This window comes from Nylanderia fulva, unplaced genomic scaffold (assembly GCF_048542155.1).
Source record: "Nylanderia fulva isolate GAGA-0341 unplaced genomic scaffold, ASM4854215v1 Scaffold16, whole genome shotgun sequence".
Classification (NCBI taxonomy): domain Eukaryota; kingdom Metazoa; phylum Arthropoda; class Insecta; order Hymenoptera; family Formicidae; genus Nylanderia; species Nylanderia fulva.
Window position 1 is genome coordinate 2,586,971 of NW_028189835.1, and position 13,307 is coordinate 2,600,277.

A 13,307-nucleotide genomic window follows, 5' to 3' on the forward strand; every position below is an offset into this window, starting at 1 on the left:
TCGGCGCAATCATAATGGGCGGCTCGGAGTCGGCGGGTCGGCGCATGCGCGGAGCGTGTTGCGTGTTCTGCGAAAATATCAAGTGCGCGATCGTGTATGAAATTAGCGAGTCACAGGCGGGACGTGAGCACGCGCGAGGAAAAATGTCAGACGTTTGAACGGGAGCTGTCACGATTTTAGACATTCGCGTAATTTCGCGATCGAAGGGCCGGGAGGGGACACGCGTCAAAAGAGAGAGAGAGAGAGAGAGGGATAGAGAAAAAGAGCGAGAGAAAGAGAGAGATATGTAAGAGGTTATTCGATTCACTCGTCCAATTTGTCGCGTTTCCTGACGGACGAAATCGCGAGAAAAATGTCGCCGTTTCGCCGAAATGTTGTACGAAATCAACGCCAGCTCTGATCTTTCGCGACGAGCGATCGGCAACACGTCCTTCGCGATGCCGTTTCGCAGGAAGAAGTCGGGAAGGTCCTTCCCCGTCAAGGTCTGCACCCTGGACGCGGAGCTCGAGTTCAACTTGGAAGTTAGTGATGTCACAGTGTTTGTCTCACGTATTTTGTACATTTCTTTTATTTTTTCACATTTTTTTAATTTTTTTTATTATTTCTTTTATTATATATATTGTATTATTTCTTATTTATTTGTGATAATTAATTATTTATGATAATTCTCATGAATTAACATTCATTTTCTGTGCCGCAGTGGAGGTCGACAGGCAGAGATTTATTCGACCTGGTGTGCCGCACAATAGGATTGAGAGAGACATGGTACTTTGGACTCCAGTACGAAGACTCGAAGGGTTTCATCTCCTGGCTAAAACTAGACAAGAAAGGTGATTGTAATCGAGTGTTGTGTTTATGTTCGACTGTGTCCAGATTCAGATAACATTGAATGTGTTTGTTGTAATGACGCTGAACTGGTTACAGTACAGGATCAGGGCATCTCCCAGCAGCCAACAACACCGTTCATGTTTCTGGCAAAATTTTATCCTGAGGATGTGGCCGAAGAGCTTGTGCAAGAGGTCACTCAACATTTGTTTTTCTTACAAGTGAAACAGGCTATTTTATCGATGGACATTTATTGCCCGCCTGAGGCTTCTGTGTTACTTGCTTCCTATGCTGTCCAAGCAAAGGTATCTTCCTATCTAATCTAATAATAATTTACAGGTAAAGCTATTCATATAATTTATAAAATTAATTTTAAAATTAATTTTATATACAATGGATAAAAGTATTTTAAATAAATCGTAGACTTGTTTTGGGTATTCTGGAATTTTATTTGTACCAGATACGAGTATATACAACATGTAATTTTATATATTTAAATGATAGTTTTTTCAATACAATTAAAAAATATTGGGAAAGTTTATCTGAACAATTTAAAAGCGTACTTGTTAAGTTATATACATTTTGAATGAAAATATTAGTTGCTTAGGCACGAGATGGATCCAGTCCAAAAGTTGTAATGTACCTATTAAATAGGATTCTATTTTTAAAATGCATAAATTTTGCACTTAGAAATTCACTGTATCACTAGATATTTCATATCAAGTACTATTTTGCATTAATTATATTGTAAAATTTGAATGTATTGTCAAAAAAATTGATTTTATAAATATTGAGTAATGAAAATAATTTGTGTCTACAGTAAAGGAGATTTTGTAATTTTAATTTTATTTATTAGTATGGTGATTACGATGAAGTTTCATATCGCCCTGGAATGCTTGCCAGCGAAGATTTGCTTCCTCAGAGAGTTATAGATCAATACCAAATGACTCCAGAAATGTGGGAGGACAGGATAAAGATTTGGTACGCCGATCATCGTGGCATGTCTCGGGATGAAGCCGAAATGGAATATCTTAAGATTACTCAGGATCTCGATATGTATGGTGTAAACTATTTTCCTATTAGTGTAAGTGCCGAGACGTCAGTCGATATATTTTGTATTGTTTATTTTTATCTCACTTCTTAAATTTGCATTATTTGCAGTATGATTTTGATCCATTCTTAACATAAACTCTTGCCTTATAGAATAAGAAGGAAACAGATCTTTGGCTTGGAGTAACAGCATTGGGATTGAACATCTACGAAAAGGAAAACAAACTAGCGCCGAAGACTACGTTTCAATGGTCGGAAATCCGTCACATCAGTTTCGACGACAAGAAGTTTGTTATCAAAACTGTGGAGAAAACGTCACCAAACTTCGTGTTCTTCTCGCAGAAAGTTCGCATGAACAAATTGGTAAAGAAACAGTCAGATGTTGGCAGCTGGGTGAAGAATTTGATAGCTTTAGGGTTGGACGAACATAATAGTGACAAAGCTGCTCACGTATTATTTGTTAAGATCCTGGACCTGTGTATTGGCAACCACGATCTGTATATGAGGAGGCGCAAACCAGACTCCATGGAGGTTCAACAGATGAAAGCGCAGGCCAAGGAAGAAAAATCCAGGCAAGTAAATGCATATTCTTTTGTAAAAATATCTTGTTTTGATGCGAGAAATGTTTTTCGTGTTGATTGTATTCGAGATGATTAATTTGTAATATATATTTTTCGAATTTTTTAATTAATGTAATTTGGAATTAAACAAATGCCATTCGATTACAAGCTTTATAAAACAATTAAAAATTCATATTTTTAATAGGTTGACAATTTAATTGCTAGTAAGAAAATTTAATTACATTTTTAGAGAATTACAATTGTAAACAATATATTTAAAATATTGAATATATTTAAAAAATTGAAAAATAATTTAATTTAAAATAATATACAATTTAACATACTTTTTCTTTATTTTTTTTTTCTTATACTACAATACACAGTAGCAGCTTATTTGATAATTACCACAACTTAACATGCTTTGAGTAACACAAATTTTAATATTATTAAAAATACTGCACAAATTAAAATTAAATCTACGAAGGCATATATTATGTAGATGTAGATTAAATAATAATTCTTATTTTTAGCTTCAATATTAAAAAGAATTTATTAAAATTTAGCTTTTGTAATCTTGCTCGTTCTTAGCCCTTATAACTATAATTTTAACAAAATGTAGCTCTTTTTTTTGCCAATTTTATAGGAAGCAATATTTAAACATGTGTGTTTTCAACATGTTCTTTTTATATATGTATATATTAAGGTTAGTAAATAAATATTATTTATGTAATACTCTTATACATATATTTTAACAATCTATAATCTAAAAATTTTTGAAAATAAAACTCTTTTGTAGAACTTTTAGATGCTTGTATAAATAACATATATATGTTATACATATATATAAATATGTAAGACATATATTTATGTAATTACTTGAAACTTTCTTACAAATAATTATGATATTATTAGGAGGCAAATTGAGAGAAACAAATTAGCACGAGAAAAACAATTAAGAGAAACGGCAGAAAGGGAAAAGATTGCAATGGAGCATCGACTCTTACAATATCAAGAGGAAATACGACTTGCAAATGAAGCTCTTGTAAGATATGATTATAGATATGAAAGGATACCAAAAGAATATGACAATTATAAATAGAAATATAAATTAAAACTAATCTATACTATATTAAATTGATGTAATATTTTTTTTTGTAGAGAAGATCCGAAGAGACTGCAGATCTTTTAGCTGAGAAAAGTCGCGTAGCCGAAGAAGAAGCGATGCTTTTAGGTCAGAAAGCATCGGAAGCCGAACAAGAGATTACGCGCATACGGCTGAACAATATGAAGACTGAAGAAGAAAAGGTTCACTTGGAACGGAAGACTAGAGAGGCTGAATTATTAACGGAAAGACTGGTCCAGGAGTCAGAGCGCAGAGCTGCTGAAGCGGAAAGGTTAAAGGACGAGCTATTACGCGCAAGAGTAGCCGAGAAAGAAGCTAAAGAAAAGCTATTAGAGTTTCTCAGCAGAAACGCCTACATACCCAATACCATAACTGTAAGTATAGCTTCAATGTTTATTTAAAAACAGTGTGATATATAGAAAGAGCATACCTAGTAATTTATATAACGCTTAGTCGTATACAATGTTATATAAGGTGAACTTATGAATGGTTCGTTTAACTTGTCGATAGCCTGTGCCAAATCTATTTCCCTCGACGCAAGTGCTTCCATCAGATCTGCAAGCGGATCTTCAAACTCTGCAGCTGGACGCAGAACCTTTGCCACCTGATTTAACATCTTACGATCTTATTGGTGACGGAGATGTCGACCAACTTTCATTAGAGATTGAAAAGGAACGGAGCGATTATTGGGAGAAAAGTAAAAACTTGCAGGAACAACTGCGGGAGTTACGTTCCGAAATTGAAGTTCTGAAAGTCGGTGAAAAGCAGTGCGAATTAGATCAACTCCACGAGGAGCAGGTGCGACTCGGTGAGAACAAGTACAGCACGCTGAAAAAGGTGAAGTCGGGATCTACTAAAGCTAGAGTCGCCTTCTTTGAAGAATTGTAGTTGTTGAAAAGCGGATGTTGATAGATATGTGGTGCTAGGAATTGAATTTTAAAAAATAAGACTATAAAATACGTACATATGTAATACTCAAGGATATGATATATCACAGAGTGTTCCATCACCATTTTGCATCGGATTATACTGCCAGATTTCTCAACGAATTTAGAATTGTTAATTTTTACAAGTAAAAACTTGAAGAAAATTTTATTAATATAAAAATTAATTATGAAATTGTATGTTACAAATATAACATTCCATTACAACCACATTAACGAAAAAAATATTGGGCGCGAGTGATAGAAATCTAACTCAATTTTTAATGTGTTGATCACTAAGTCATTTTAGATCTTATACATTAATTCTTGATTCCTTCACTCAAAAAGATACTGCGCCTCTATTTCGATTTTTTTAAGTGTTACAATGACAAAATTTATTTTAAATTATTTTGGTTTAGTATAACAATGGAACGCTCTGTATATGCAGGATATGTACATTTTATACTATTATGACACAATTTGTTAGATAAATTTGCATGCATATAAATATTCAGTTGATTTGCATATGAATGTATATTTGCATGTTTACGAACAAATCAAAATAAATTTGCTATTTTCGTATATTTCCCACATTAAAACAGATTTATATATACACATATTTATTTTACTGTGTATTATAAATTCCAATAGACATGTTTATGATATCCATGTACCTATATATACATGTATTGTGCCCTTTTATTAACAAATTAATTGCCACATCAATCATAAGTGCCTAAACGCACAAATTTATGCTTCATTGTATAACTGAAAAATTAATCTATCTTTGACATCTCATCTCTTGACAATCAATATATTTTTTTACATGTATTGTTATTGTTGTACATTTTTCATTCAACTTACTGTGTGAAAAAATATCAGGTAACTATATTTAAATCTTTGAAGATTTAACATGTTAAATATGCATATAACTCTTATGTTTGTTGAGAGACACACAATAATATAAAGTATCAGAAATTATTATATATATTTGATCATAGCTTATGTGCTTTCAAATGATAAGTTTGTCTATAGGAATTAAGCCATTAAAATGCTTAACAAAAACTGGCATAATTATATGCTTGCATATTTAACTTATAAAACCAATATAAACATGATTAGATATATTTATCATCTGTTTTAAACACTTATAATTATTTTTTATACAGGCTGTACATCGAATATACAATGTTTCATATATAACTATAAACATAATGAATATACATAACACAGATAAAACACTTCTATGTATACATATGTAAGAAATTCCTTTGTGGAATTGTTTCTTTTTTTCACTTTGTCCAAGTCAAACCCACATATTATCTGTGATTCATATATACATTGTTAAATATGTAACTTAAGCATTGGCATACTCTATTTTCGAGATATTTGCGAATATCAGGTAGAAGTTAAAATTTAAATAAACTTTGACTGCCCGAGTTAATCGAATTATGCAACATCTTAAAGTTATCGAGTCGTGTCCAAGTACACAAATCAAATTAATAATGTGAGCGTTGTAAATATTACATATACTGCATACATTGGATTTGCAATCAAACACAATATGAATTAATATTGTATACAGCATAAGAAAATATTGTATCTGTAAATATTATAATTTTGGACTTCCTGCTCAGCTATTAATCAGTTTTGAAATTTACATTTATTATTCAATTTTCCTTATTTTAAACTTAAAATTAAACTAGGAAAAAATAGTAATAAATAATTGATACTTTTTAAAACGCTCAGTATTTTCTAGATGTGATTATTATAATAAATTAATGCCTGAGTCATACAATATTACATACTTTTATCAATATACAATGACATAACAATTATTGATACCAGTGTATCTATCAAGACATAAATATTTCATTATATTTTTGGATGCAATATTTATATTAGTAATTTAAATAAATTTTTTAAATTGAAATTTATATAAATATAAAGAGGAATTGACATTTCAATGCACATAGAAACAAAATTATTCAAAGCTATTAGAAGCTATTATATATTTTTAAGAAAAAAATGTGCCTTATTATGTTATATCTATCTTAGATAGCGGTTTCAATTTTTTAGATAGTGTAATACTCTCTGATTTGTACATAGTACATAGTATACAATGATCATTCTAAGGATTTTAGCTATATTAGGAACTAGATAAAAGAACACAACGCACATTAACACATCTAAATTATGTATAAAAAATGTTTGGAATGTTTATATTCATTACTCTCCGACTCGTATATTTTATTGTGTCGTTATTTTGTTGTAACTCTGCAATAATGGTCTAACTAAAGATCTACTTTATCTTATATTTAAGCTATTACTTTATCTTATATTTAAACTTGTAAAAATTATATTATAAGTATATATATTAGTAATCAATTAGAAGTACCTTGCCATTTAATATGCTGCAAAGTGTCATAGAAAAATAAAACCTGTTATTTTGAGAAAAAAATTAACTTCTCTTCCTACTAATATATATATACAATAATTCAATATATCACGCGTGCAAATAATTTTCGGAAACGATATGTTATATGATTATGGCCGATCGGCGGTTTATTTTCCGACACTTTTCATCTTTGAATATATATATATATATAATACATTATATTATAACAAATTATATATTTTTTATATATTATTTAATTATATTATATATATATATATACTTTATTCTATATACAGACGTATTAAATCATCTTCTTTGGCAGGATAATGCGTCACTGGGCACCTCTTATTTTTTCGTATTTCCGATAAAATGCAATGATAGCAAAATACATAACTACAAAATTAAATCAATCTAATTTATTATTTTGTTTAAAATCAAGATAAAGGTATTTATACTATATTATACTAGTGCTATACTATATTTATACTATATTATACTTTGCATTATTTACTTACCCAGATACCATAAGCACCGTATGTATACGATGAGGCTTATGACAAAGTGGACAAATTCCTTTGTATCGCTGTGCAATAGTTGGCACCTGTTAAAACAAAATTATATTATTCAAGGTAACTAAAATTGTTTATTAGCTTTTAATTATAAGCTGATTTATGTAATCCATTTATATTTACTTTTGGAGGTGGAGGAGCTGGAAGACTCATGATATCCTTATCATAATTTTCCTGGGTCCACCATGAGAGAAATTGTAGGAAAAAGGCCCCCATTTCGAGGGATCCAGTGACAATTCTTTGAAATATATTCCATCCATCACCAACAGTGAATGAATTGTATTTTATCTTCCTCAACAATTCTGCAATAGTGAGAGCAGAGTGTGGATCGGCATATGTAAGTGTAACTGATAATAATCTCAACAAAGGTGATGGATACACTGATTTTTCCGATATATAAAGTATATAATTATACAGTACGAGTGATTCGTATGTTATAAAAAGAATCGAGTGTCCTTTAACAATATATTTATGAAAAAAATTCCGCCCCCTCTGTAATCAATATAATTATTTAATATTATTAACCAGTTATTGCATGATATATAGTCAAAGATAAATTCTTTAAATATGCTTTGTATATTTTAAACTTGCCTCTCTTAATGCTTGACCATCTACTTCTTCGAGTTTGTATCTCGAACTGAGTTGTGCAAGTTTATTTTTTAGATATGGAAATATCACAATTAATATTAATGATAGTATTTGTTGCTTATGCGATAGGTTTCCTTTGAGTGTAGAATCGACTACTGCAACACGCTTCAAACCATAAAATGTTTCAGAAAATGATGCAGCTGAAAATAATTGTGATAACAAAATAATTTTTCTTTCTACAGAAGAGATTATCATAGCTCAATATTATTAATAATTATTAAACATTATTTATTACAAAAATACTTACAATATTTCTTTAGGTAATATCGTTGAAGAATTGCATTAAAAATTAAATAGCCCTCGTCTGCCCATTGAAGAATATGTCCATACCTTTCAGGATTAAAAGAAACTAGGAACTGAAATGATAAAATTTAACTTAAAAAAATTTACATACATTTTAAATATAACACAAATATAAATACACAAAATATTTATAAAGAAATATATATTTATTGTTTATCAAAAATAGACTTTTTAACAGAGATTGAAAGGAGGAAATTGTGTTTGAGAAATATTCCTCAAATAACAATAATGTACCGAAAGGATTTTTTTAAAAGCTGGTTCGAGGGTGGACGCAAGCGATTCCTGGGCGATAATTTCAAAGATAGAAGGCTTGATGAACGCAGTTCCAGTCAAATGGGCACCCTTCTCTGCCATATCTATTTTTTTACATAGGCACACGTCAATATCTCCTCTCGGAATTAACTTATCTGTCAAATATCAATTTTACGCCAGCTGAAATGTAATTATCTGTTGATGATTTCACCATTTTTTCCGAATTAATTATTCTCGAGGTTAATGCACATTACCATTCAACGTGTTCGTCATGCTTTCGTAATGATTACAAAGTCCACAGCATTTGTTCTCTTCGCGCCAAATATTTAGAAAAAATAAAATAAATAAATTTCGACCAAAAGGGTCCATCAACGCATTCTTCTCGTGCAGCAAAAATATTAAATTAAACGCTTGATATCGCAAAGTGTATAATAAATTATCAAAGGCGGCATTTTTAAGGTTAGGACATTTGTTTGTGTCATAAATCGCGCATGTGCTTAGCAGACGCTAAAAAAAAAAAAAACATGTTCCACTCGGTGCTTCCAATCTGTCAAGGCTCATTTCATTTGACAGTTCACGCACGTGGGATCACTTCATCCTTGTCATTCATCGAAAGTTGAACGAAGACAGATGATACTCGCGAGCGTCGCCATCTGGTGAACGTAGCCGGAATTAAACAACTCGAAACACGTCTGTGACGTCACGGTGCATCCTATCGAAGCGATCTGCGACCAACTTCAAACAAACGAGTAAACATGTCGCCGGTGCGTGAAACTTTGCGCGATTCCAGCGGCGATTCTGGTACGTAAATATTAACAGACCTCTGTTTTTCTAATTTTAATAAATTTTTCGTTTCCTCACAAATTCTATAACTCTATAAAAAAAATTAATGTTTATACAATACGATAATTAAGTGCGATCAGTTCCGAAATATATTTGAGGTTATGTTTGAAAATTAATTATTATTTATTTAACAAAATACAGATCTCTGTTTTTGTTTTTAAGCTGCACTGGCTGCATTAGTTCAGAATGTATATTTTATACTTCTCATTGGAAAGGAAAAGATAAATTTTTAATTTATTAAATTTATTTATAATTTATAACACATATACATTATAATATATAATTATTATAATATTATATATATTATATATTGTATATAATTATTATTATATATATTATTTATAATTTATTATTAAATTCTTTTTTGAATCGTTCCGATTTCGTTTCCAGGATCAGAATCGGACAACGGATCCGCGTCCTCGAGATCGAGTCGCAGCGGAAGTCGCGCGTCGCAGGGTCCCGCGCAAACGTCGAGCGACGTCAGGAGAGACGAGCACTCCGAGGATGAGAACGGCGCGCCGGCTTCGCCCGCGTCGAACGCTTCCAGGTCCTCCGTCGAGTCGAACAAGCTGGACGGCGGCAGCCGCAAATCGGAGAGCCCGGGTTCACCGGGCTCGGGCTCGAGGCGTTCGCGACGCTCGAGCTCCGCCCAGAGCGAGAAGTCCGATTCCGCGAGATCCAGGAGCGGCAGCCCGAAGTCGGTGGCCTCCAACAGTTCCGCAGACTCTCAGAAGTCCGCCAGATCCCGCTCGCCGTCTCCACGTGGCAGCGTGCGTTCCTCGAGTCCGAAGTCGCCTGTTAGCTCGAGGTCCGCTCATTCGGCGGAGAGGAAGTCCAAGACTCCGGCCTCTCCTGGATCCAACGTGTCAGAGTCTCCGAAGAGTCGTCGATCCAGAAGCGTTTCTTCGCAGAGAAGCAATAAATCAGCTGGTTCCGCGAGTCCAGCTGAGAGAGCGGGTTCTGAAAAGTCTGACGACAAGAGATCGAGGTCTAAAAGTCCAAAGAATGATAAGAGCGATAATGAATCAAACAGAGCAGGTTTGTTCCGCTGTGATCAGAATGTTTCCTTCCTGTGAATATATATATATATATATAAAGGTGCCTTTTCGTACGCAGCATGCTGCAGCAGCAAATCAGTCACATGATCAAAATTTATTAGAACATATTTCTTTGTTTTCTTATTATGTCAAGGTTGAAATTACAATTTTTGCTTTTACATTCTCATAATAATCTATTTTGTTCTGAAAATCTATTATTTAACTAATACAATTATTATAATAATTAGAATCAACTAGTTGCGTGTTTTTCTGCTTTGCTGCCTTTGCTGTTTCTTCAATTGAACTTCATCAATAGCAACAAACTGCTGTGGCAGCATGCTGAAATGGTATCTTAAGTTTTCAATAAGTTAAAAGTTAGATTTGTCTCTGATCTCTTCCTCTCTAATGTTGTAAACTTTTCTTCTTCCTTAGATCGAAGTCCAAAATCTGACGAGAGCGATGAAGAACGTTTGAAAGTTAAACGACAAAACAGCGGTTCTGGTTCGGATACCGAAAAAATTGTCAAACGAGTTAAGGCGAGAATAAACTCGGATTCTGAAAACGAGACGGCGGACAAGGAGAACAGCGTAGCTCCAACAGCGGACGCATTATTCGGTGACGCAAGTGACATTAGCACAGATGACGAGAAGGAGAAGAAGGAAGAAGAGAAAGAGAAGGAACGGGAGCGTAGTCGGAGCAGAAGCAGAAGTCGTAGCAAAAGCAAAAGCAGAAGTAGAAGCAGAAGCAGAAGCAGAAGTCACAGTCGGGGCAGATCCGAGAGCGGTGGTGAAGGTCCGAGCCATCGCGCCATTATTGAAGATGTAAGTTAACAAGACTGGCAAATAATAATCTTTACATCCTTTCGCAATGTACTTTCAGGACACGACTTATTCTTAATCCTTAATTTAATAATAAAAAATTTTATTTTATTTTATTTCATTTAATAATAATTTAATAATTATTATTAAATCAAATAATATAATGATACATTAAGTAAATAATAATTTAATAATGAAAATTTTAATTTAATAAAAATAAAAAGACGAGAAAAGCGAAATCGCAGAGATGTTCTAACGTAAAATGTATTCTGTGCGTAGGAAGAGGATAAAGACAAGGAAGAGGAACCAGAGCCACCTCCGGAAACTAGAATCGATGTAGAAATTCCGAAAATCACTACCGATCTGGGACGTGAAATTCACTTCGTAAAGTTGCCGAATTTCTTATCCGTTGAGACAAGACCGTTCGATCATGAAACCTACGAGGATGAGATCGACGAGGAGGAGACTCTGGACGAGGAGGGCCGGGCACGATTGAAGCTCAAAGTTGAAAATACATTGAGGTGGAAGGACACGTTCGACGACGACGGCAAAATGGTGAAGGAGAGCAACGCGAGATTCGTCAAGTGGTCGGACGGTAGCATGTCGTTGCATCTGGGCTCGGAGATCTTCGACGTGTACAAACAACCTTTACAGGGCGATCACAACCATCTTTATATTCGCCAAGGTACCGGTTTACAAGGCCAAGCGGTGTTTAGAACAAAATTAACTTTCCGACCGCACTCCACCGAATCGTTCACGCACAGGAAGATGACTATGTCTCTGGCTGATAGGTCGCAAAAGACTTCCGGCATCAAGGTTCTTTCTCAAGTGGGAATGAATCCAGACCAGAACAGATACGAGATGATAAAGGTATTACAATTTCTGTACTTTTTATTATTACTATTATTATAATAATATTTTTATTATTATAATAACATTATTATATTATTATTACAATATTACATTATTATAAATACTTATGCTTCAAAGTATCATTATATACATATTTTATTTTTTTATTTTAGAAAGAGGAGGAAAAACTACGTATGGCTATGCGAGTCCAAAATAAAACGAAGAAGAGTACAAGTGGTATCAGAAATACTAATCGTACTGCAGGAGCATATAGTGGCGATGCTTATCATGACGATGGTTCTGATGACGAGGGTGCAATTTCATTGGCAGCTATAAAAAATAAATATAAAAAAGGAGTCGCAGCAATTCCTTCTAAAGGTCAGTTCTATATATTATACTAAAATAAATAACTTAAATCTTTATCATCTCTTTTGTATAAATATAAAATCATATCATTGATTTATTCTGTATATTAAAAGCAGTATTGTGCAATTATTCTTTTACAATATTTAAAAAAATATTATCTCTGTAGCTTCAAACATTTATTCATCGGATGAGGAAGGATCAGATATTGAAACGCATAGGCCCAAAAAGAATATTAAAGGAAAGGCACTTAAAGATTCAGATGATGAATCTAATTCTGAAACGTCTGCAGGAAGTGGTGGAGACAATCAAGCTGATGATGCAAGTGATTAAAGTGTATGCATTTTTAAAAATTTAGTGAATAAATATAGTATAAGGTAAACCATTCTATATATATATTAATTGCAAATATAGATTATGTCTGATTTATACAATGTAAATATGACAATAATAAATATGATTGAATTATAGGGCTCTAATATATATACATATAGTGTAATAAACATAAATATAAATTTCTAATATATAAAACTGATCTAGTATATTAGAGAATTATAACAAGATGAATGATTTAAAATAACATTTATAGGATTGAAGAGAGTGGGTTAAAAAATACTGGAATTCACAATTTGTAATTACTACAAAAGATTTTTATCTTAGAGTAGGTTAGATTTCAATTATTGCAAAACAGTCAAATTGTGGTAACTATTTTTAATCAAAAGTAATAAGTTTATTTCACTTTA

The 13,307-nt window shown here is 32.7% G+C and overlaps 3 protein-coding genes across 5 annotated transcripts; 2 read left to right on the top strand and 1 right to left on the bottom strand.

Moving 5' to 3' along the window:
* The first annotated feature begins 75 nt into the window (after nt 1-75).
* On the top strand, nt 76-9,032 carry Mer (ezrin/radixin/moesin family protein merlin). Of its 3 annotated transcripts, XR_014924281.1 has the most exons (10): nt 76-521; nt 701-830; nt 925-1,130; nt 1,682-1,909; nt 2,029-2,447; nt 3,348-3,477; nt 3,594-3,932; nt 4,069-4,395; nt 7,399-7,508; nt 7,580-9,032. XR_014924281.1 is itself a non-coding variant. In XM_029314728.2 (9 exons), the coding sequence occupies exons 1-9, from the start codon at nt 372-374 to the stop codon at nt 4,444-4,446; spliced, it is 1,878 nt and encodes a 625-aa protein (XP_029170561.2). In that variant the 5' UTR covers nt 80-371; the 3' UTR covers nt 4,447-6,942. The 3 variants fall into 3 exon arrangements, 2 of the variants coding, with proteins under 2 accessions (XP_085336922.1, XP_029170561.2); XM_029314728.2 differs by lacking the exons at nt 7,399-7,508; nt 7,580-9,032 and having other exon boundaries at nt 80-521; nt 2,029-2,238; nt 2,341-2,447; nt 4,069-6,942; XM_085480796.1 differs by lacking the exons at nt 7,399-7,508; nt 7,580-9,032 and having other exon boundaries at nt 77-521; nt 4,069-6,942.
* Nucleotides 5,591-9,144, bottom strand: Pex12 (peroxisomal biogenesis factor 12). Its single transcript, XM_029314729.2, has 7 exons — nt 8,906-9,144; nt 8,634-8,831; nt 8,344-8,452; nt 8,040-8,236; nt 7,572-7,940; nt 7,395-7,480; nt 5,591-7,272 (listed from the first exon to the last, which is right to left on the bottom strand). Exons 2-7 carry the CDS (start codon nt 8,751-8,753, stop codon nt 7,161-7,163), a joined length of 993 nt encoding a protein of 330 aa, XP_029170562.1. The 5' UTR covers nt 8,754-8,831; nt 8,906-9,144; the 3' UTR covers nt 5,591-7,160.
* A 74-nt stretch (nt 9,145-9,218) lies between these two features.
* Nucleotides 9,219-13,034, top strand: Atu (Another transcription unit). Its single transcript, XM_029314726.2, has 6 exons — nt 9,219-9,452; nt 9,885-10,532; nt 10,964-11,352; nt 11,629-12,219; nt 12,375-12,579; nt 12,734-13,034. Exons 1-6 carry the CDS (start codon nt 9,407-9,409, stop codon nt 12,895-12,897), a joined length of 2,043 nt encoding a protein of 680 aa, XP_029170559.1. The 5' UTR covers nt 9,219-9,406; the 3' UTR covers nt 12,898-13,034.
* Nucleotides 13,035-13,307: the final 273 nt, after the last annotated feature.